At 44.6% G+C, this 25,602-nt stretch overlaps 1 protein-coding gene across 1 annotated transcript; it reads left to right on the forward strand.

Annotated features, from left to right (window-relative positions):
• Positions 1-510: 510 nt before the first annotated feature.
• On the forward strand, positions 511-20,592 carry LOC139656078 (uncharacterized). The gene is made up of 8 exons (XM_071533563.1): positions 511-591; positions 4,184-4,331; positions 6,970-7,269; positions 10,121-10,219; positions 17,594-17,710; positions 17,809-17,919; positions 18,029-19,669; positions 19,744-20,592. The coding sequence occupies exons 1-7, from the start codon at positions 511-513 to the stop codon at positions 18,106-18,108; spliced, it is 936 nt and encodes a 311-aa protein (XP_071389664.1). The 3' UTR covers positions 18,109-19,669; positions 19,744-20,592.
• The last annotated feature ends 5,010 nt before the right edge of the window (positions 20,593-25,602 follow it).

Here is a 25,602-nt window from a genome sequence, read left to right on the forward strand (position 1 = left end):
CTGGGTTTGTGTAAATGACACTGTACATAAACTCATAAACTCGTAAACAAGCAAACTGCAACATTATGCAGAGAATGTGCAACATTGTAAACATTAATTTTCCTCATCACAGCGTCCCGTTCCTATCACAGGAACCAAGAACCAATCATTTCGGAGGTTGTTAAGAATATTGTGTTCATATTTCGTAAAGGAAATATGCGTGCATGTCACAGAAAATTAAATTATGGCCATAGGCCGTAAACAATATGAGAACTGGGGGATTCCGAACACAAATGTATCTCATTGTTCCACGTGCTCGAAATACGTGGTGTGTAATAAAATATATAATTTATGTAATTTCATAACCAGAAAATGGTTATTATAGCCTACTCATTCTATTCCCTCAAAGCGCCACCAGCGGTTAAAACACTATAACGTTGATATACACGTATCTAGAAATGTTGATATGAAACGTATTTTTGGTTCAGAAACGTTGAGATTCAACGTATCCGTGGTTTGCAGAAACGTAAAATGCCAATGCCACACGCATCTGAAACAGATGCGCACCCTGCAGCTGTATTCAGCTTGGATGCGCAGAAAGCCTTCGATAGGGTGGGTTGGGAATACCTATGGGTGGTTTTGGAGGAATTTGGTTTTGGCAGAAACTTCATATCAATGGTTTAAACACTTAACACTAATCCTTGTGCAATTGTACAAACAGGTAATATTCTGTCTAAAGCATTCCCCCTGCAGCGTGGTACTCGTCAAGGCTGCCCATTGTCTCCGCTGCTTTTTGCACTGTCACTGGAACCATTGGCCCAGGCAATCAGACTAAATCCCTGCATCTCACCTATCAGTATACAAGGTACACAACATAAAATCTCTCTTTACGCGGACGATATATTACTTTACTTTACTAATATCTCCAAGTCTTTACCTCAAATACTACAAGTCTTTACCTGGTTCAGTCAATTTTCTGGTTATAAAATCAACTGGGACAAGTCTCTTCTTGTTCCTCTGACCGTCTCAGCAAAACACTTCACATTACCAACTATGCCGCACATTCAGTGGCACAACTCTGCTTTTACATACTTAGGTTTAAATATAACCAATTTCTCTGATATATCAAATACAAATTATGATAAACTCAAACTCGACATTTCATCTGATATCCAGAGATGGTCTAAACTTAAAATGTCATTGCAAGACAGAATCGCAATAATAAAAATTAATGTTCTTGGTCGACTAAACTTTCTTTTTTCTGTGATCCCTATGCCCCCACCAGCTAAATACTTTGATGAATTACATTCTCTGACCTCTAAATTCATTTGGAATGGTAAAAGACCTCGCATTCGGCTGCGTACACTTCAACGCTCAAAGTCCTCTGGGCGTCTGGCAGTACCTGATTTTAAATTATATTACTGGTCATTTCAGATAAAGCTATTGACAACTTGGTGTGACGAGGAAGCTGCCACACCTTGGCGCCAGATAGAGCAGGAACTGGTAAAACCACACAGAATGGCAGATGTACTGTTCTGTGGAGTGAAACTTAGATCAGCGCGTAGAATGTTTGGACCAATTATAGGCAACTCCCTGCAAATTTGGTCCGATGTCCAGAAATATATGGGTTGTTATGTCAAGCTCTGTGACCGTTCTCCAATTTGGTATATTTACTATTTACTACAGAATTCTGGTCCATATTTCAATGATAGTTGGGCCTCTGGGGGAATCCATAGCCTTCAAGATCTGTATGATAGAAATGGATTACTTTCATTCCAGAAGCTTAAAGAATGTTATTCTCTTCCTGGGTTTTCGTGGTTCCTGTACCTGCGATTGAGATCAGCAATCTGTGCCCATGGAGTGCCGTGGGATTCATCTTTATCCTCTCATCCACTGAGCACTTGGATTAACCCTCGATCATCCTCTGCTGGGTTGGTGTCCACCATCTATAATGATTTAATCTCTAAAAATGCCAAATCTCTGGGGGTTACTAAGTCCTGGGATCATGATCTTGAGGGACAGGGCCCTGAACTTGACTGGGACAATATTTGGGCTAACATATTTATTTTGTCAAAAAACCCAGCATATCAACTCATGAAGCTCACAGATAGTCCAAACTGTACTAAATGTAGCCAAAATACTGTTGGAACATACCTTCATGTTTTCTGGGAATGTCCTTCTGTATCTAACCTTTGGTCTAAGGTGGCTAAATGTCTTGAAAATATCCTGAAACTCCCAATTCCTAAACAACCCACCCTATTTTTATTCAACGATGACTCCGCCCCTTAGTGATAATATCAGGTTACCCCTTAGGAAAAGCATACTTGCAGGTTTAACTGCTGCCAAGAAGACCATAATTCACTCCACACTAGAGGCCTGGGACACCCTTTTTGGTTCTCTTTCGAACCCACACTTTATTGTACAGGTTTAATGTGTCATTTTGATCTGATGTAAGAAGATCCACACACACACACATTATATAGTGTCTGTGTTTTTATTTTATTGTATTTTTATTTATTTATCTAACTTTTTTTATTTATTTATTTCCTGTAGGTGGGTTTTTTTTTTTTTTCTTATATTTTCGTTGCAAGGCAATGGTGATATGTATATAGTTTGTGCTAAATGCTGTTTATATGTACAAGAATCCTTGTCTATGGTACCTCGTGTACAACGACTTTCATGTGACTAATTCAATAAAAAGTTGATCACAAAAAAAAAATGGCCCAAGCTGGACCTGAGAGTTCTCAACACATAAGACACTACTTACTACTTCTTACGTATTATTTCCACGTATTATTTCCAGTAATTATTGAGTAATTAATGTCTGTAATTAAAAGCTTATTAACATATTGACTGGAGTTTGGTCCTCAGCTGCAGGTCATCTGAAGGTCGCAGAGGTCACTCCAAATTTAACTTGATGAGAAGTTGTTTTTTTTTTATGAGAATTTAATAGACCAGAAATACACTGTGGCCATCTAGCTTGCACAGGCCTGTGTGTGTGTGTGTGTGTGTGTGTGTGTGTGTGTGTGTGGTTGTTGCCTCTCTCATCTTATCGTGTTTCCGCTCTTGTTGTTTTCTCTTCTTCTTCTTCCTTCTCCTCTTCCTTCTTGAGTCGTTTGACTTTCTGCTCGTCTGGTTTGATTCTTGTTTCTCTTCAGCTGAAATTATTTTACTCCGTTCTCTCGACCAATGAGCAGAAGGCGGACGCCGTGTGACTGACTGTCTACTGCACTGTCTTCAACTTGTGATAAATAGAGTAATATATAATAATAATATAGTAATAGTATAGTAATAATATATTATTAGAAAGTGACTCAAGGAAAACAAACAAGTGTTAAATGTTACATGTTCAATTTCCTGAAAACTTCAAAATTCAACCTCCAACACTTTAACATTTAACACCAGCTGCTGCTTCTCTGCCTCCATCCAGTCTGTTTTCTTCTTGGTGGATAACCGGCCAATCACAGACGAGGTGACGTCACCTCCAGATGTTTCCAGTCTGATATGAGAAAATGTTTCAGGATGTAAAACCTCCTGAACATTTTCTGAAACAAAACCTCAGCGGTAAACGTGAGGTCTTGGTGTCAGTCCCTCAGGATCAGAGAGCGAGGGCTTCTTTCTAGAGCCGCCATTTTGCACCAAGAGACGTTCAACAATCATACAGGGAGAGATCCATCAGAGAAGAGGAGAGAGACCAGTTTCTCCACCACAGGAGCAGGAGAGAGACCAGCATGCCTGCAGCAGAGAGACAGGAACACAGCGGCCTTCAGTCTGGTTCAGTCTGACAGAAACAAACTGAACCTGAAGAGACTCTGATGCTGTTCATACTGTTCTAATTTACACTGGAACATTAAAACTAGAACTCATTCAAACACAGAACTCATTAGAATATAATAGAACTCATTAGAATATAATAGCTCATTAGAATATAATAGAACTCATTAGAATATAATAGAACTCAAGACAAAACAAAACAATAAAACTGCAAACATTCTGCCTCACAGCATGGCAGATGGACCGCAACTCACACACACACACACACACACACACACACACACACACACACACACACACACACACACACACACACACAAACACACACACACACACACACACACACACACACAGACCACCGATACTGTCGTTTCCTCTTCCAAACAGGAAGTGGACCAGACTTTCTCAGCGCCTCGCCTCGCTCTGGTAGGACGGGCTGAGGGGGCGGAGCCAGCGGCTGAGGGGGCGGAGCCAGCAGAGAGTCGAGCTCAGCAGAAGCTCGGAGGAGAGCAGAGTCCGGACGGCGGCGGCCATGTTGGTCCTCAGCGCTCTGCTGGTCCTGCTGATGAAGACTCACGGTCAGTTTCTCTTTATTAAAGTTCTCAGAGCTTTGATGTTCCCACTCAGGCCTTTTAGATCTGTCTTCTGCTGATGTCATCACTCTGACTGCTGTCTGAAGGAAACATGGAGGTCTTTCAGTCTGCTGGTCCAGCTGATCCGGTCTGGACTCTGGACCAGCAGACTGACAGATAAACTGGCAGTGATCAATAATGTTCTGACTCTCTTCTTCCATCAGTTCAGAGTAATGTGAATATTTCATGGCGCTACATCATGTAGCGTTCTACTTTTATTTTTACTTCTTTATTTTACTTCCGCCTTCTTTCACCTAGGATGTGATAATTCTTAATATTTCTTCAGACTTTGGTTCTTGGAGGTGTGAAGTCATCACAGTAAAAAAATTGAATCATGTTACTTTGCCGTTTCCCCACAGTCAGCAGCTATAAAACATTTTTACTGAAAAAAGCCTTAACATGTATTTTATAGACAGCTGGTAATTAAAGCAAATGAAACCTCTCCTTTAAACATTTAACCATTTGAAAGAAAAATAAAAGTAGCAAAATGTAACTTTGAGAAAGTAACTAATAACTGATTACATAAATTGCAAAACTAACGCGTAAAGTTACTCATTACCAGAAAAAAGTAATCTGATTACTAACCTAACCCGACACTGCGTGTGTCAGATTAAACTGAACTGTGTGTGTTGGATAAAGTTTAAACACAGATCAACAGTTTGACTCCTCACTTTTTAAAATGTTTAATAAATCATCAGTTTTTTGTCAGTTTGCAGTAACTGAGCCCATTAAAGACTAAATAGGTTTAGTTTGAGATGCAAATATGTAAATTTGTGATGACACACCAGAGAAGAAGAAGAAGAAGAAGAAGAAGAAGAAGAAGAAGAAGAACAAGAAGAAGAAGAAGAAGAAGAAGAAGAACAAGAAGAAGAAGAAGAAGAAGAAGAAGAAGACACTCTGAACATGAAGCTGAGAGAGGAAACAGATCAGGAAACATTTTCCTTCACAAACTGAACTTTGAAGCTGTAGAAAAGACGAGTCGACAGGTGTGTGTGTGTGTGTGTGTGTGTGTGTGTGTGTGTGTGTGTATGTGTGTGTGTGTGTGTGTGTGTGTGTATGTGTGTGTGTGTGTGTGTGTGTGTGTGTGTGTGTGTGTGTGTGTGTGTGTGTGTGGATAAAGTTGAACCAGTCTGACCGGAGCATGTGTGGAAAAACATGCTCCGGTAATGATGATGACAATAATAAACTTTATTTAAAGCACCTTTCAAAACAAAGTCACAAAGAGCTTTACAATAAAACATAAAAGAAAACAGTTCAACAGTAAAACAACCAACCATATAATAAAATACAAATAAAATAAAAACACCTAACATAATAAATAAAACAAAGTGAGTCTGTTCTGTGTGGAAATTATTTTACTTTAAATCTCATCAGTAACAAACAGCTGCTGTGTTTCTAAAGCTTTAATTCAATAACAATAATTGTTTCTTTTCTTCTTCTTCTTTTCTTCCATCTTTTCCATATGGTATCATAAGCTCTTCTTCATCTTCATCGTCACCCTCCTCACACATGTTGTTTCGTTTTTATTAGGATCCCATTAGCCCCATTAGGCCCCAGCTAGTCTTCCTCACAAAAAGCAAAACAGTACAAATAATCAATCAGAGAGCTGCAGTGACTCGAGACTCGTGTTCAGAGACTCGTGTTCAGAGACTCGTGTTCAGAGACTCGTGCTCAGAGACTCGTGCTCAGAGACTCGTGCTCAGAGACTCGTGTTCAGAGACTCGTGCTCAGAGACTCGTGTTCAGAGACTCGTGTTCAGAGACTCGTGTTCAGAGACTCGTGTTCAGAGACTCGTGTTCAGAGACTCGTGCTCAGAGACTCGTGCTCAGAGACTCGTGTTCAGAGACTCGTGTTCAGAGAGCCGTTTTTCTGAATTAACAAGATAATTATCTCAGAATTCTGAGAAAATTTTTCATGGAAAAAAAATAATTCTGCTCTGTTTTTCTGACATAATTTGGCCTGTAACATGTAACTAATACCTTAGATATCTTACCTGTATTAACCCGTACTTTAAATCATAAAGCTGTTGGAGGGCAGAGTCTAAACCTGAGTCTAACCCAGAGTCTAAACCAGTCTAAACCAGAGTCTAAACCAGAGTCTGAACCAGTCTAAACCAGAGTCTAAACCAGAGTCTAAACCAGTCTAAACCAGAGTCTAAACCAGAGTCTGAACCAGTCTAAACCAGAGTCTAAACCAGAGTCTAAACCAGTCTAAACCAGTCTAAACCAGAGTCTAAACCAGAGTCTGAACCAGTCTAAACCAGAGTCTAAACCAGAGTCTAAACCAGTCTAAACCAGTCTAAACCAGAGTCTAAACCAGAGTCTAAACCAGAGTCTAAACCAGTCTAAACCAGAGTCTAAACCAGAGTCTAAACCTGAGTCTAACCCAGAGTCTAAACCAAAGTCTAAACCTGAGTCTAACCCAGAGTCTAAACCAGAGTCTAAACCAGAGTCTAAACCAGAGTCTAAACCAGTCTAAACCAGAGTCTAAACCAGAGTCTAAACCAGAGTCTAAACCAGTCTAAACCAGAGTCTAAACCTGAGTCTAAACCAGAGTCTAAACCTGTCTCTGCTGTCTGACCCAGCTGCCTCTGAAGAACCCACCAGGATATTCGTACGAAGCGGCGAGTCCGTCCAGCTGACCTTTGACCTGGGGGAGAAGGCGGCGGTGGAGTATGATTTCAGGTGGAAGCTCGGTGACAAGGCGCTCACCGTCCACAACGGAGTCACCGAGGACTTCAGGAGTCGCTGCCGGCTTCAGCCGAACGGGTTTCTGCTGCTCAGCTCGGCCCAGAGCTCCGACACCGGGAACTACAGCCTGGAGGTTTTCGACGAGTCCACCGGAAAACTGCAGCTGCACAAACACTTCCTGCTCACAGTGCTGGGTGAGTCCACTGGGAGGACTGGGAGGACTGGGAGGACTGGGAGGACTGGGGGACTGGGAGGACTGGAGGAGGACTGGGGGACTGGGTGGACTGGAGGACTGGGGGATGGGGAGGACTGGGGGACTGGGAGGACTGGGAGGACTGGGGGACTGGGAGGACTGGAGGACTGGGAGGACTGTGAGGACTGGAGGACTGGGAGGACTGGGAGTACATCCACTACTACTACTACTATTTACTACTAGTAGTACCACTACTTTTATTATTGTTATTATTTTTACAGTTTTTTTCAGTTGCTAACAGCATGGGTCACATTGTTTCTAACCTCTTCATAGTCTGCATTCCCAGCATGCATCTTGTCCAGACAGTTCATCTCTCCTCCAAACCTCAAAGCACCAAAACTCTTCATAAAGTCTCAATAAGCTGGTTCAGCAGAACACTGCAGCAGCTCTGCCTCAGAGAGCAGACGCTGTCACTCAACACACTGAGCTGAAACACACTGACAGGGAGCAGCACATACATGATGAACCTTTATCTTTGAAGTTTGAATGATTTTTCACATAAATCAGTATTTCATTATAGAATAAAAATAACACCTTTTCACTTTATTGACTGTACTAAAGTATATGTAACAAGAATGAATCAGAAATGCAGCAATTTGCTTCAATATCCTTTATTTTTTCTATATCTTTGCATATAGAAATTTACTTGAAAAATAAAAAGTTGAAACAAATAAAAACAAATTCCTGAAATTCCAGGGCTGCAATAATAATAATAAAAAAAACATCAACAACATGTAGTATACTCAGTCATACTGAGCAGAGCTGTGTGGGTTCTGCTTCCCTCTCCTGCATTCAGCCACAAGTTCTCATCAGCATCACATCTTCTGTCTGTTTGGTAACGAGACTAAAAGCTTTCGGCTGTGTTTGGAATGATTATTATTTCATTTTATTGTAAATATTCTGATAAGATTTTCTATATATTGAAATATGGTTACAGCAGAAATGCATGAAATCTGCCATCATTCTGTTTGAATGTGTTTTTATCAGTTTTGAAAACAGTTTGTTAGCATTTGAAAAACGTGCTGCAGATATAAAGTGTTTAGCAGCTGGTGGAGTCTGAAGGAGGAAAGACTTCATGGATTTTAGAAAATGTCATTGATGCATTTTGTGTGAAAGCAACGAAAAATGATTCAGTTTGGTCACAAAGATTTCTGTTTCCCTGTGTGAAGAGTTCTGACCATGTGACTTCAGTTTGACCATGTGACTTCAGTTTGACCATGTGACTTCAGTTTGACCATGTGACTTCAGTTTGACCAATGCATGTTAGCAATCGAACCAGAGTACTCGTCTTTTTTATTGTTGAAATGATTAAATAGTAACAACACAATGATAATAATGTAATGAGGTCATGTGACAGCGTGGGAGACAGGAAGCTCCGCTGGTTGAACTGTAGTTTCAGTTTAATAGGAAACTTGCTTTGTGGCTAGAGTATAAAAAATACCACAAGAGTGTGTGTGTGTGTGTGTGTGTGTGTGTGTATATGTGTGTGGGGCTGTGGGTGTGTGTGTGTGTGTGTGTGTGTGGGTGTGGGTGTATGTGTGTGTGTGTGTGTGTGTGTGTGTGTGTGTGTGTGTGTGTGTGTGTGTGTGTGGTTCAGTAGGGTGGGGGGTCTGACAGCTGGCTCTTAGCTCCACTGTTACAGGACTAATCAGCTCTCATAGGATCATCTAGACCAGGCATCACTAGCTGGTGGACTCCGGGCCGGATCCAGGCGCGGTGCCAGTTCTGTCCGGATCGCGATCCATTTCTGATCAGTGACTGAGAATAAGATTGCCGCAGTGTGTGTTTCCACGGGTCTCTCCAGGCCTCCTGTGCTCACCCTGACTCCACACCTGGCCCTGCTGCAGTTTCCCTCTCATTGGCCCCTTAGTCCGCCTTGTTTGGGGTTTTCCAGCAGATGGCGTGCCAATGTTCCCCACATGTACAACTACATATAGGCCAAAGAATCATAGCACAAGTTAGACATTATGATATTTCAGACCTTTGATGGGAAGAAATTTTAGTGACTGGACCTCCTTGAATCCCCCTGCTTTAGACCAAGCAGGACATACATTATTACATATTTAAACACAGACTTCTGCCATAAGCCACGCCCACCACCATGCCCCCTTTTGGCCAATCAACATGAAGAGTTAATCTGTTCTTCCTTGGCCCATAACCAACCTTCATACCAAGTTTTGTGCAAATCCGTGCCCAACGTTTAGAGAAATCCTGCTGACAGACAGACGGACAGACGCAGGTGAAAACACGACCTGCTTGGTGGAGGAAATATCTAAAATACACAGCAGAGAAGAAGATGTTGCTCATTTACCCCAGAAGACGCAGTGTGATACGCAGACTAAAACCTTCTCCAATACTACTACTACTACTACTACTACTACTACTACTACTACTACTACTACTACTACTGAACCTTCAGTGTTAAACCTGCTGTAGTCGAACTGCGTCATGATTCAGTCTTTTAAACAGAAAGTCAAAGAGTGAGTTCAGGCTGCTGCACAAATCCTTAAATCAGGTTCATTAAAACTTCAGTTCAGTTTCCTCAGAAAGAAGAGACAATGTTGTTTTTATTCTTCTGTTCAGTCTGAAGTTTAGGTCAAAGGTCAAAGGTCACCGGGCCTCTCTGCCATCTGGGCTTCGCATCTAAAAACAAACCATACAGACCGGCTTTATATCTTTACTTTTGACTGATTTAATTTCCTTATCTTCTGTATTCCTCACATTTTTACTGTGTATCTTAATGGTTTTTACTCTTCTAGTCTTACTGATGGTAGTTGGTGTTTGCTCGTCAGATCCGTCGTCCAGGCTGGTGCTGAGCGCTTCCTGTTCTCTGGACGGACGAGTCTTTCTGAACTGCTCAGTGGAAGGAGAGCGAGACCGGATCTGGCCAGGTGGAGAACCGACCCAGTTATTTTAAATTCATCCATCACAGAACAGATTGTGTGTCTCTCCATCAGCAACAGAAACTGGATCAACGTAAACTGACAAACTGTGGATCCATTCACAGTGAGAAGAGGAATCTGACTTTACTTTGTTTCTGCACTTTATTTTCTCATTTCTAATGTTTTCAGTGAAAAGAATCTAGTGTGAACTCTGTCCTCTCTCCCTTTAGAATCACATGGAAAAGGGTTAGGGTTAGGTTAGCTGACAGCTGACAACGTTCTCTGTTCTAAAGAGGAACTCAGGAACTTTTAAAGACTTTTTACACGGGAGGCGCCAGCCGCATGCGGACTCGCTCCGCCTCTCGTCACGCCACACGCCTCGTCACGCGTGTGCGCCATGCGAGCACGAACGCATCCCGTGGAAAAAGCCTTCTACTCTGAGGACATTTTGAATTAGACAATTTTTACTTTCACTGAAGGAGATTTTTACACCAGTACTTTCACTTCTACTGAAGTAAAATATCAGAAATACTGAAGCATACTACTACTGCAAAGTACAATTTACAATTTACAATTTCACATTTGGCAGACGCTTTTATCCAAAGCGACTTACACATGAGATTTTCATACAACACAAGCAAGGTTCTAGTTAGGAGAGAACAACGAGAGTAAGAGCTATAAAGCTAAGATCTGGTCCAACAGGACAGAGGAGCTACAAGGCAGTGCTATGAGGCAGTGCATAGAGTGCATAGAACCAAATTTTTTTTCTTTTTTTTTTCTTTTTCTTTTTTTTGTTTGGTTACCCGGGCCATTAGGTGAGAAGGTATTCGCTAAAGAGCTGGGTCTTTAGCCTTTTCTTAAGGATTGAGAGGGACTCTGCGGATCGAATGGAGTTTGGTAACTCGTTCCACCACCGGGGAACCACAGAAGAAGAGTCTGGATAGAAACTTAGGACCTTGCTGTGGTGGCAGCATCAGGCGCCGCTCCATGGCAGAGCGTAGTGAGCGGGAGGGAGCGTAGACCTGAATGAGGAGTTCAGGTCGGTCAGAGCCATTTTGGTTATTGTTTTGTAGGCGAGCATCAAGGACTTGAACTTGATGCGGGCGACTGGGAGCCAGTGGAGGAAGATGAATAGCGGAGTGACATGTGCTCTTTTGGGCTGGTTGAAGACCAGACGCGCCGCCGCATTCTGGATCATCTGCAGAGGTTTGAGCTACATGTCGGGAGCCCTGCCAGTAAGGAGCTGCAGTAGTCAAGGCTGATATTACAAGAGCCTGAACCAGGAGTTGAGCTGCATGCTCAGACAGGTAGGGTCTGATCTTCCTGATATTGTACAGAGCAAATCCACATGACCGAGCAACAGAAGTCACATGCTCCTTGAAGGTTAGCTGGTCATCAATCATGACACCCAAGTTTCTGGCAGACTTTGTGGGTATGAGCTCAGTTGATTCGAGCTGGATACTGATCTGTTGTTGTATAGAGGGACTGGCTGGGATGACAAGGAGCTCAGTCTTTGACAGGTGAAGCTGAAGGTGGTGTTCCTTCATCCAAGCCGAGATATCGGCGAGGCATGCCGATATCCGCGCCGAGACTGTGGGGTCGTCTGGGGGGAACGACAGGAGGAGCTGGGTATCGTCAGCATATGAACGGTATGAGAAGCCATGTGAGCGGATCACTGCACCCAGTGAGGTGGTGTATATTGAAAAGAGAAGGGGTCCAAGCACTGACCCTTGAGGTTCCCCTGTGGACAAGCAGTGGGATTTAGACACTTCCCCTCTCCAAGACACTCTAAAGGATCTTCCTGAGAGGTAGGACTCAAACCAGCAGAGAGCGGATCCTGAGGAGCCAAGCTCAGCGAGTGTGGAGAGGAGGATTTGGTGGTTCACCGTGTCAAAGGCGGCCGATAGGTCAAGTAGCAGTAGGACAGAGGACTGACCGGCAGCTCTAGCTGATCGCAGTGTTTCCACTACAGACGAGAGCGCAGTCTCGGTAGAGTGTCCGCGTTTGAAGCCAGACTGGTTAGGATCATACAGGCGGTTCTCAGAAAGGAATTCAGAGACTTGATTAAAGACCGCCCGCTCAAGTGTTTTGGAAAGGAAGATGAGTAGTGAAACCGGCCTGTAATTATCAACCTGAGATGGGCTGAGTGTAGGTTTCTTTAGCAGCGGGCTAACCCACACTTGCTTAAAAGCAATGGGGAACACACCCGCTGTAAGTGAGGAGTTGATGATGTGCGTGACTGCAGGGATAAGTGTGGGCGAGATGGCCTGCAGGAGGTTGGAGGGTATGGGGTCCAACGGACAGGTAGTGGGACGAGAGTCAAGTAGTAGTTTGGAGACTTGCTCTTCAGTGAGATGGGAAAAGGACAGGAGTGAGGTCCTGTTAGCTGGTGGCAGCAGACTGAGTTGGTCAGGCTCAGAGAACTGATTACTGATGGTAGAAACCTTATCAGTAAAGAAGGATGCAAAGAGGCCAGCCGTGAGCAAACTTGAGGGTGGAGGTGGTGGAGGTTTGAGGAGTGAATTAAAAGCTGAAAATAATTTCTGTAGTACTACTGCAGAATACTACTACTGCAGATTATTATTAATGCAGAAAACTACTACTGCAGAATTCTAATACTGCAGAGTATTACTCCTGAATACTACTACTGCAGAATACTACTACTGCAGGAACTGAGGCCTGGCGCCTTCCCCCCTGGTGCCATCCCGCCTGGTGCCATCCCACATGGTGCCTTCCCGCATGGTGCCTTCCCCCCTGGTGCCATCCCGCCTGGTTTCTTCCCCCCTGGTGCCTTCCCCCCTGGTGCCATCCCACCTGGTGCCATCCCGCCTGGCGCCTTCCCCCCTGGTGCCATCCCGCCTGGTTTCTTCCCCCCTGGTGCCATCCCGCCTGGTTTCTTCCCCCCTGGTTTCTTCCCCCCTGGTGCCATCCCGCCTGGTTTCTTCCCCCCTGGTTTCTTCCCCCCTGGTGCCTTCCCCCCTGGTGCCATCCCGCCTGGTTTCTTCCCCCCTGGTGCCATCCCGCCTGGTGCCATCCCGCCTGGCGCCTTCCCCCCTGGCGCCTTCCCCCCTGGTTTCTTCCCCCCTGGCGCCATCCCGCCTGGCGCCATCCCCCCTGGCGCCTTCCCCCCTGGCGCCATCCCGCCTGGCGGCTTCCCCCCTGGCGCCATCCCCCCTGGCGCCTTCCCCCCTGGTTTCTTCCCCCCTGGTGCCATCCCCCCTGGTGCCATCCCGCCTGGTTTCTTCCCCCCTGGTGCCATCCCGCCTGGTGCCATCCCGCCTGGCGCCTTCCCCCCTGGCGCCTTCCCCACTGGCGCCTTCCCCCCTGGTTTCTTCCCCCCTGGTGCCTTCCCCCCTGGTGCCTTCCTCCCTGGTTTCTTCCCCCCTGGTTTCTTCCCCCCTGGTTTCTTCCCCCCTGGTGCCTTCCCCCCTGGCGCCGTCCACCCTGGCGCCTTCCTCCCTGGTTTCTTCCCCCCTGGTTTCTTCCCCCCTGGTTTCTTCCCCCCTGGTGCCTTCCCCCCTGGCGCCGTCCCCCCTGGTGCCTTCCTCCCTGGTTTCTTCCCCCCTGGTTTCTTCCCCCCTGGTTTCTTCCCCCCTGGTGCCTTCCCCCCTGGTGCCTTCCTCCCTGGTTTCTTCCCCCCTGGTTTCTTCCCCCCTGGTTTCTTCCCCCCTGGCGCCTTCCCCCCTGGCGCCGTCCACCCTGGCGCCTTCCCCCCTGGTTTCTTCCCCCCTGGTTTCTTCCCCCCTGGTTTCTTCCCCCCTGGCGCCTTCCCCCCTGGTTTCTTCCCCCCTGGTTTCTTCCCCCCTGGTGCCTTCCCCCCTGGTGCCTTCCTCCCTGGTTTCTTCCCCCCTGGTTTCTTCCCCCCTGGTTTCTTCCCCCCTGGTGCCTTCCCCCCTGGCGCCTTCCCCCCTGGCGCCGTCCACCCTGGTGCCTTCCCCCCTGGTTTCTTCCCCCCTGGTTTCTTCCCCCCTGGTTTCTTCCCCCCTGGTGCCTTCCCCCCTGGTTTCTTCCCCCCTGGTTTCTTCCCCCCTGGTGCCTCCCTGCATGGTGCCTTCCCGCCTCACAACACAGCTGGGCCCATCCTTTGACCCACTGCAGTTTGTAGACAGAACCGCTCTGTGGAGGATGTGGTGATGTCTGTGTTGCACCACATACACACACCTGGAGAAGCCATGTTCATAAACCAGAATTCTGCTCCTGGACCTCTCCTCAGCTTTTAACTGATGCAACCTCACATTCTCTGCACCAAGCTGCAGGAGGTCAAGATGGACCCTACCTTATCCTGTGGATAATGGACTTCCTCAGTCCAGTATATCAAAGTAAACCAATCAACATCTCCCCCCAGGGAACAGTGATGTCTCCTGTCCTGTTCTCAGTCTACACAAATGACCTGAGGGGCTCAGACAGTGTGAACATGACAGTGAAGTTTGCAGATGACACTGCTCTGGTTGACACCTCCAACAGTGCAGTCCACTTTGAGGAGGAGGCACCGCTGCTAGGAGGACACTTTCTCCAACTGACTGTGAGGAAGACAAAAAAGGTCCTCATTGATTTCTCCCACAGCTGATGCTCAATGGAGAGCTTGTGGAGAGAGTACACAGCTTCAAATACCTCGGAACAATCCTGGACAGCGGATTAACCTTCAGTGAAAACACACAGCAGATTGTGAAGAAGTGCCAGCAGAGGACCTGCCTCCTTCAGAGACCGAGGCGCCTGGATGTAGCCCCGACAATCCTCCGCAGCGACTCCACCTGCCACACAGAGCGTCTCCTAACCTTTTCATTCCTGGCCTGGTATGGGGGACTCAGTGATCAGTGACCTCTCTGGGGACCGAGCTTTGTGGGCAGACCAGCGAGCAGCGAAGACACAACACACAATCTCAACAGCTGCTTTCAACTCCTGCCCTCTGGTAGGGGGTTTGCCACCCTAGGTACAAAACTAACAGATCCAGGGCCAGCTTCATTCCCTCCACCATCCTGCCATCAGAGCAAGCCCCCCGAACCCCCCGAACCCCCTGAACCCCCCGAACCCCCCTTCTCCCTAGCCCCGGAAGGCCGTCACCTGACGCTTTTCTGAAAAGTTTAACATTTTAAACTTCTGAAAACGCGCCGCTCTGCCAAAAGAAACAGCGGGCGCAGCGATTTTTCAGGAGCGGCCACCGTTTGAGCGTCTTGTGGCTGCTTCCTGTTGCTTTTGATGAAAAAAATGTGGGTCAGCTGGAGTGTCAAGGTATCGATATATCTATGAATCTATCTGTCTGTTACAGCAGATTCAGCTGGAGTGTCAAGGTATCAATCAAACAATCAATCTTTATCATCTATCTATCTATCTATCCATCTATCCATCTATCTATCTATCTATCTATCTATCTATCTATCGTTTATAGGGTTAGGGTTCTGCGTTGGTGACTCTGGTCTAGAGCAGAGAAACACTAGATATCAGTGTGGAGCTTTGTTCACACAGCAGACACCACAGAAGAAGTCACAGTGAAACTCATGCTATGGATGTTTCAGTTCATCTGGTGTCTTTATAATTGGGAGATGAGCTGTGGTCCAGATGAACATCTGAACCTCCTCAGCTCGTCTCTCTTCATCTGCTCCATGTTGTCTTCACTGTCGGCCCACAGCGACCGATACAGGAGGAGGAGCCACCGAGCGGCCAATCACAGAGTTTCTACTAGGAGCTGCCCAGTACAACACAGTCTCTACTGGTTTCTACTGGGAGCTGCCCAGTTCAACACAGTCTCTACTGGTTTCTAGTGGAGCAGTGCCTTGCTGCAGGGCAGCAGGTGTCTGGGGTTTGAACCTGCGGTCTTCTGGTCACTGACCAGACCAACAGCCAAGGCCGTCTAAGACGCATAGGCTCCACAGGCTGCAGCCTAGGGCCTCACCACCAAGTTGTATTTTTTTTTTTTGTTAATTGGATTTATTTTCCCAGTAATGATAATCACTAGCCTTAATATGTCTATTTAATATCATCATAGAAAAATCTTGCTTTTAATATCTTGTATTCATTTAAAATCCTGGAACCATTTCTCCGTCTCTGTCGACACCATGAACATCCAAGATGAACCCAGCAGCTCCTCGACTGGGGCACAGAAACAAAACAATCGACTGTTAAAGACTCTATAGACAACTTTTTTGCTTTAACTTATCATTATGAAGTAAATGATGATTGCACAGTGTAACGGCTATAGAATAATGACATCATCAGTGTTTAGATTGGTTCCTATAAGCCTCGCTTTCACTATGCAATTCTGTCTGCCACCGGGTACGATCTCCCGGGACAAGGAAGGCTCAAAGGAAGTGAGTCATCCACTGCACAACCAGCAGAGGTCCGGTAGCTATCCCCAGTAAAAAAAAAAAGAAAAAAAAAAAAAAAGGTAGCTATCCCCAGTAAAAAAAAAAAAAAAAAAAAAAAAGGTAGCTATCCCCAGTAGCAGAAATGGCGGACGGTGGAACAACCGCAGTGACAGTGGAAACTCTTCCCTCTATCACAGCACTGAGATCGGGGTTCTAGTTCAAATTGGGATTGTTTCTTGCTTTGGACAGTAGTAGTTTGGACAGTAGCAGGCTGCTGGTGGTAGCGTTAGCCATGTTGCTAACGTTTCTGGCTGCTAGCGGTAGCGTTAGCCATATTGCTAACGCTACCGCTAGCAGCCAGAAAATGAACCAGGAGCTACAAGGAAGCCAGGACCAGCCAGAAACAAACATCTATGTTTGTTTCTAAACAACAGAAACAAACACAGAAACAAACATCTATGTTTGTTTCTAGAACAAAAGAAACAAACATCTAACTATGTTTGTTTCTGGCTGCTAGCGTTAGCTATCGTAGCTAGCGTTAGCAACGTTAGCCATGTTGCTAACGCTAACGCTAGCAGCCAGAAACAAACAAATGATCCATTGTCCGTTTGATAATCTAAACAAAGAACAGGTTTTCTTGCAGTGGCCTTTCTAAAATGAGCAGTGGTGAAAGTTACTACATTGTGTTTTGATCAAGGAGTTGATAAGCAGACAGATGGTTTGTTCTGTTGTACAGAGCTAGACTCTAACAGGAAGAGATCCGGATGACTTTGCAACAGCAGCGCAAACAACAACAAAACCACTTGGAAACGCTAGAGGGGACAACAGGGGGAAAGTTGAAAAGTTGTCTGTATCCACTTTAAAGAAATCCAAATGTGAACAGATACTCAAGGAGACACCAAAACTAACAACTAACAACTAACAACTAACTAACAACATATTTCACAAAAACAACTGACCAAAACAACAATGAAGCAGCCTGTCTGTCTGTCTGTCTGTCTGTCTGTCTCTCTGTCTGTCTGTCTGCCTGTCTGTCTCTCTGTCTGTCTGTCTGTCTGTCTGTCTGCCTGTCTGTCTGCAGATCAGGGCTCGGTCATCGTCGTCTGGCTGCCGGTCTGCAGCTTCCTGCTGCTGTTCTCCTTCCTCATCTTTGTCTTCGTCCTGAGGAAGAGGAGGAGTCAGAGGAGTCGGCCCGGAGGTACAGCAGCCAATCAGAAACAGCCTGAGCTCTGACACGTTTCCACTGAACTACAATCTGTCTGTTACAGCAGATTATAATCTAATCTCATGTTTCAGGTACATTGGAGGATAATATCTATGTTTCAATGCGCGGTAACCATGGCGACAAGAAAGAGGAGGAGAAGAAGACGACGGATGGAGGGGAGGAGGAAACAGAGTGTCCTTATGGTACACACACACACACACACACACACACGCACACACACACACATGCACACACACACACATGCACACACACACACACACACACACCCTAACATGTTGTGCTCTCTCTTAGTGATCTGTGCTCCTGGCGTTTCCACGGCAACACCAATCACAAGACAGACATCAGTGGACACAGATGGCATCTACATGTGACGACCAATCAGAGCTGACCTCTGACCTCTGACCTCTGACCTCCTCACTGCTGATCGCTTGTGATGTTGCTGGTCGGGATCAGCTGATGATGACAATATTAATTAATATAATAAATATAATAATAGTAATAATAATAATAATAATAATTAATGCAGACCTGTGTTGAATCTGATGTGAATGTCTCATCAGTTCACGTTAGACAGCAGAGTATTGATCAGTTCTCATTGATCTCATTGGCTCAGATATCTAACAGAATGTGACTGCAAATAATAGTGAAGTCAATAACTGATACAGTGTGAATGTAAACAACAGTGAAATTAAACTATTTTTTATGATAAGCTCTTTTCAGCTGCTGCACTTACTGTGGCGTGCCTCAGGGATCCTTTCTTGGCCCTAGTTTGTTTCTCCTGGGTCATTTAATCCAGAGTTTTAATGTTTCTTTTCATTTTTATGCTGATGACACACAGCTGTACCTGTCAGTGAAACAAAATGATTTCAGTAGATTAGCCAATCTAACTGAGTGTTTTGTAGCCATCAAGGACTGGAAGTCTCACAATTTTCTTAAGCTTAATGAAGAAAAAACAGAAGTTCTTGTTATCGGTCCTGATAATGTCTCTGGAATTATACAGGAAGCTTTTGGTCCCCTTGGATCCAACATCAAATCCTCTTCAAAAAATACCAAGAAGCTTGTTCAATCCTGCTTTTTTCAGTTAAGAAATGTAATAATAATAATAATAATAATAATAATAATACCTTTATTTATATAGCGCTTCAAAACAAGTTACAAAGCACTTTACATACAATTAGAAAAAAGGCAATGTGCAAACAGTAAATAAAATGATTATGATAAAATACAACAAAAGATAATAAAACAAACAGTAGAATCAAAAAAAGTAAAATCAATAAAAAGCAAGTCTAAATTAGTGAGTTTTTAGAAGTGACTTAAAAGAAGACAATGTGTTAGCTTCCCTGATCTCCTCTGGCAGGTCGTTCCATAACTGAGGAGCCGAACAGAAAAGATCACCTTTAGTCTTAAGGTTAAGGTCGGCCAGGAACCTGTCAGAGGATCTCAGGGTGCAGCTGGGCTTGTAGGAGTTCAGGAGGTCAGCTGTATGTTCTGGAGCTAATCCTCTACGAGCCTTAAAAGTGATCATTAGAATTTTAAAATCTATTCTAAGACGGACTGGGAGCCAATGAAGTGATTTTAAAAGCGGTGAGATGTGTTCTCTCTTGTCGGACCTGGTTTGAGTCTGGCTGCGGCATTTTGAATCAGCTGAAGCTTAATGAGGTTTTGTTGTGTGAGGCAGGAGAAGAGATGAATGCATGAATTACTGTTTCTAAGTCATTGGCAGATAAGAATGACCGAATGTTTGAAAATTATAGCCAAAATCAGACATGTCCTGTCTTTCCAGGACACTGAGAAAGTTATCCATGCTTTTGTGTCTTCATGGTTGAGCTGCTGTAACGCCTCATTCACCTGCCTCAGTCCAGGAGCTGTGGCTCCTCTTCAGTCGGTCCAAACCACAGCGGCCCGTGGGTTAGGGTTAAGTATTAGGGTTAAGTAGGGTTAGGGTTAAGTATTAGGGTTAAGTAGGGTTAGGGTTAAGTAGGGTTAGGGTTAAGTATTAGGGTTAGGGTTAGGTTTAGGGTTAGGGCTTTTCTCACTGGGACAAAACATTACTGAGCCTCTCTGCACTGGCTGCCTGTAAAGTTCAGGATTCGTTTTAAAATTCTTGTCATTACTTTCCAGGCAGTGCATGGTGAAGCCCCAGAATATATCTCAGAATTGTTGTGCCCCTATAATAAAGCCAGGTCTCTTAGGTCCTCTAACCAGGCTGCTGGTTATCCCAAGGGCCAGGCTGACACTGAAGGGGGACGGTCTTCCTCCGGACATCAGACTGTCCCACTCACTGATCATTTAAAAAAAAACTCCTTAAGACCTACTTTTATTCCCTTGCTTTACGTGGCTCTTGAAGCCGTTATTTTTGCTGTTATGTTGTCTCAAAATTGTGTCTGATTTTCTGTTTTTGTGTATGTGATCCTATGTTTTTATTTTTATTTTTTCTTGTGAAGCACTTTGTAACATGGTTTTAAAAGGTGCTGCATAAATAAAGTAAAATAAATGATTGAAGTTAGATTTTTTTTTATCAATATCGTTAGTTACCCCTGTAGTTTTAATACTGACTCTGGTTCAGCTGTTTAGCTGTACGTGTTTCACTGTTCTGTTCCTGTTGTGTTTTATTTCTTTTCAAACTGTTTCATATTCATGTCATTTTTTGACTTTTTTTTTAAATAATCTTATTGGCTTTATTTATCTTTGGTAAGGAAACTTGTAACTCTGTTTAGAAAACTGCTGTGTGAATAAACTTTATATTTTTATTATTCCTGTATGAATCAATGAGTAACACTGACAGGTCAGAGGGTCTCTGTGTTATTGCAGTATTCTGTATTCTATTCTAGTCTGTATTTCTGATTCTCACCTGTATTACTGGAGCCTGATGTGAGAAAGAAAGAGAGAGAGATACAGAGAGAGAGAGAGACAGAGGAAGAGAGAGAGAGAGAGAGAGAGAGAGAGAGAGAGAGAGAGAGAGAGAGAGAGGAAGAGAGAGAGACAGAGGAAGAGAGAGAGAGAGAGAGAGAGAGACAGAGGAAGAGAGAGAGAGAGAGAGAGAGAGACAGAGGAAGAGAGAGAGAGAGAGAGAGGAAGAGAGAGAGACAGAGGAAGAGAGATACAGAGAGAGAGAGACAGAGAGAGAGAGAGGAAGAGAGAGAGAGAGAGAGAGAGAGGAAGAGAGAGAGACAGAGGAAGAGAGAGAGAGAGAGAGAGAGACAGAGGAAGAGAGAGAGAGAGAGACAGAGAGAGGGAGAGAGAGAGACAGAAAGAGAGAGAGAGAGACAGAGGAAGAGAGAGAGAGACAGAGAGAGGAGAGAGAGAGAGAGAGAGAGAGAGGGAGAGAGAGAGACAGAAAGAGAGAGAGAGAGACAGAGGAAGAGAGAGAGAGAGAGACAGAGGAAGAGAGAGAGACAGACAGAGGAAGAGAGAGAGAGACTCTTCACTCTTCCTCCTAAACACTCCAGCCAAAGGTTCTGTCAATCAAAACAGAAGCAGATCAATAATAAAGTAGTAACAACAGTAATGAACATTATTGATTACTCTCACTCCACACACACACACACACACACACACACACACACACACACACACACACACACACACACACACACACTTGCTGTAACTCAGTCTCCCAGTTTCCATATCAACCAAACAAAGCACTTTTTACGTTTTCTGCCCCTTTAATATTAATTCGGACTCTTTTTACATGCATGAACCGCAATTAAATTATTATATTATATTTTTAAATCTCACTTCTGCTTCCTGCAGGACGGCCCGCTGTGGTTTCTCTGAATCTGAACTTTGTTAAACGTTTTTATGTGGATAAAACATGAGCCTTAGAATAATTTAGACAGCTGTCCTCCTGTGTGGGAGGAGCCTCAGCACAACGCTTCACACGTCAGTTCAATATGGAGTGAGGACGATCCGCCTGAGCCAGGTTCACTCGCCTCCTCACATCTTCTCCTCGTTTCCTCCGTGACCTTTGACCGAGGAGTCGAGGAGGAGACGCGAGGCGAGGAGACGAGGAGACATCGTTACCAAATGGAATGCACCCGAAGTCCGGACAGAATCACTTTCACGCTTCTTCCTGTCGCCTTCCACTCATCTGTTAACGAGTCCTGAGGTCTGAGCCGGACTCGGACCGGCGGGTCCGGGTCACGAGCCGGACTCTCTCACCTGCCGGACCGAGGCGTTCTGCAGCAGCTGGGAAATAAATCAGCTTGACTTTCAAAGTTCACTTTCAATTCAGTCCACAAGTTCAGACACAAACACTTTTATTTATTTTCATTTTGTCTCATTTTCCCCCCATTTGCAAAGCGCTGTGAGCGTTTCACTGTGAACTTCTGTAAGAACGGATATGAGGGGAGAAAGAAAAATTAAATGATTATAAATAAATGATTGAATTGAATAGAAAACAGGAGTGATCAAATGACAGATCTGATAAATCTGAGGATGATTTGATAAATTTTAGGTGATCAGATAAAAACAGACATTTCATCATTCTCAGGTGATTTTAAAATCCATATCTGTTCGTTCTGATCCATGATTTTATTCTCTGAATCCTCTGATCTGGTTCAGTCCACATGTGAACAGACAGAAACCTGATTTACTGATTTAGTTCTCTGCTGGTTTTACTGCTGATGATTTGGTTTTAGAAGACGCTTCTGTCTCTGATCATAAAGCTTTGAATTTAAGGTTTTATTTTCCTAACCCCTAACCCCTAACCCCTAACCCCTAACCCCTAACCCTAAATCCGTTGAGGCTTAATGATTTTATTAGTTTGCTGGTCTGCTGGTGGGAACATCGTTACAAACTCATGTTGCTCAGCCGAGTTTTGTTCAAACCCACAGAAATCCTCCTGCTGCTGTCGTCCTGTGGAGACCTGATGCCCTGCAGGGTCATGTGGTACTGACACACACACACACACACACACACACACACACACACACACACACACACACACACACACACACACACACACACACACACACACTGCTGTACTGATGTCACTGTACTGGGAGTATTGTGAGTTTGTAAAATATATTTTTTTACAGTGCGTCTTCATGCCTGTACGGCCCTCTGCACACCATGATGTGATATTTTTAGATGTTTTTGGAATTATTTCATACTTGTATTTCATGTATTTCTGATTTTTTATATTCTTTTGTAAATATATTTTCATATTGTATTCCATTTTGCATTTATTTTTTGTCTCAGTACGTTCTACTGCTGTTATTTTGCACACGCTACATACCTGTAATTCACATGATTCATACTTTTCATTCTTCTGAACAGGTTCTGGTGTTGTAATGATGTTTAAAACTCCATTTGCTCTTTATTATTCATATTCTATTTTTCTCTGCTGTATCCGATTACTGTTTGCTGCTGCAGCTAAACAGGATCAGTAAAGATGAACGTGATGTGAATTAGTTATGAGACAGAAGTTTCTGGTCCTCCTGGCAGGTTGCAGGATTTCCTGCTCTGAGGTTCACTGTGCTGCTGAGCCAGGCGGCAGCCTGAAGCTCCGCCTCCTGGAGCTCCGCCTCCTGAAGCTCCGCCTCCTGCAGCGACGACCAGGAGAAATACATCTATCAGGTAAAATAAACTGCTGGAACCGGAGAGGATCCAGCAGTTGCGCGTGCCTGTTGATGCTGATTAGCATAGGTAGACGCCCTCGCAACTCCATATAAGGCCTGCTGTCTGAAGGGTCGTGTGCAAATGGAAAGCATTACTGGAGTGGTGGAGAATGGCAAACAGACCCAAGAAGAAAAAGTCAGACTCTGAAATAGAAGTGTTGTTGTCGGGAGTGAGAGAAAAAAAAAAATAGGCTATATACTTTTTAAAAGTGTAAGCGGTGGAGTGACAACATCTGAGAAAGAAAACATGGCAAGAAATTACTGATGCTGTCAATGCTGCAACATCAGAAACACACACCTTGAATTAAATTAAAAAGAAACGGTTTGACTTAGAATCTAAAAAGTGAGGGCGATAGTCTAATTCCAAATAGATGCAGTTTATTAGCTCCAGGCGGACGGCAGAGCGCTGCCAAAATGTTTGGAGAAATAATGCAGAGACTCTGCTGTCAGGTGTCCAGTCATCAGCAGAGTTGGACACTGGTTTAATTCAAGCAGCATCTCCATCTGATGGTAAGCTCAGACTTTAGGCTTTATAATAATATTGCTGGTTTTGACTGTAGCTCTTGACAGGAGCTTTCTTCCTGCGGTGTCCAAGCATCCAAAGTCCTTCCAGCTCAGTGTGCTGCGCTCTGTGGCGGAGCGAGTGGCCGAATGATAATTATATGATCGCTGCTGAGGGGTCTGAAGGTTTATCAGGTGTGGCTTAACAATGTGGTCAAAGCATAACTTCTATCACATAAAGACAAACTAGCTAGTCTGCAGGGATGCTGTCAGTACCAGGGGACTTGTTGTTCTTTAAAGTGTGGACAGCTGCTAGAACCTCCATGAAGGTTGGCGGCTGGCTGAGGTCATGGATGGGGGGCGTTCAGGCAGTTCTTCCAGCATGGTGTGGTCTGCAGGAGAGTGTTGGTTGAGTAGGGCATCAAAGTGCTCAGCCCACCTCAACAGGATCCGGTTTTGGTCCTTCAAAAGTGTGAGACCATCTGCTGTTTTCAGGGGGTGACAGAGCAGTTTTTTGGGCCGTAGATGTTTTTTACAGAGTTGTAGAAATTGTGCAAGTCATTTTTGTCTGCATACATTTGTATCTCATGAGCTTTACTTGTCCACCATTCATGTTGCAGGGTCAGCATGGTCTTTTGAACTTCCCTGCGAGCTACCTGCCACTGCTGCCTAGTTGAGCTGCATGAGGGATTATTATCCTCAACCTAAACTGTACATCACAGGAAAAAACCAACATCATTTTTGAAATCGTCATACCTTAATTAGTAAATAGACCAAAAATTGTAATAATATCTTGAAAATCTGTGTATGTGGAAACCCTCTTTGTTGATTTTAAGTGAGTTCAAGCAGCTAGTTCTTGGGGTGAGTCTCCAGGTCGTAGTCGACTTATTCAGCCTCACTAAGATCAAGTGGAGCCGTCCCACGGCCCGGTCACACCACTGAATAACGTTTCCTGTTTTTTCGAGGTGAAACGTTCAGGAGCAGCGAGCTCCGGTGTCTCCTCGCCCAGCCGGTGGCGCTGACACAACTGTCGCTGTGCAGCAACGCGCTTCTTGGCGTCAACTTTTACATCTGACAGTTTCCTTTTAGTTTGAGTTTTATAAAGGGTCTGGCTCTGCAGCATTACTGCTGCTGTGACATTTTGCCTCTCGACAAACTGTTTCTGGTTGGTGACGCCCGAGCCGAGGCCACCGGGGACATTTCTCTTTTCCGCCTGGCTCCGGCTTTGATATTTTCTCACACAGTAGAATGGAATGACAAACATATTTACACACACATCAGTATTCATTCAGAACGTTTCATTGACCATCTATGGTTAACTGTGGGTGTTAAGGGGCGGAGCCTGAGGCTCGTTCACGTGCGCAACATTTCAAGTTGGATTGTGCTTTATAAAGGAGAAATTCTGTGCAGGTGTGCGTACACATGGTTTTCTAAATCTGATTATTTTTGTACGTACGTACTTTTTTTGTGCACACGTAACCTTTTACTATGGAATCCACACAGTTTAGTAAATGAGGCCCCAGGTCTTTAGAGCAAAGGTTGTGAGTTCAGGTCCCAGACAGTGTGATCTTTCTGAAGTTTCATGCAAGTAAATCAACACTAAATCACATAGTGCAGAAAACTCAAAGCAGGTGTCTGACATCATCTGTCAATGGCAAAAATACACTGACTGGGGTTTGGCCAGAAGTCTGAACCCACAGAGCAGTGCAGCAGCACTTTTCTGGCCCATGTGATTTAGTCTGA

Source organism: Centroberyx affinis, unplaced genomic scaffold, assembly GCF_046629955.1.
Source record: "Centroberyx affinis isolate AG114_WGS23_722 - 3 ecotype Tasmania unplaced genomic scaffold, CSIRO-AGI_Caff_v1 ptg002381l_1, whole genome shotgun sequence".
NCBI lineage: Eukaryota > Metazoa > Chordata > Actinopteri > Beryciformes > Berycidae > Centroberyx > Centroberyx affinis.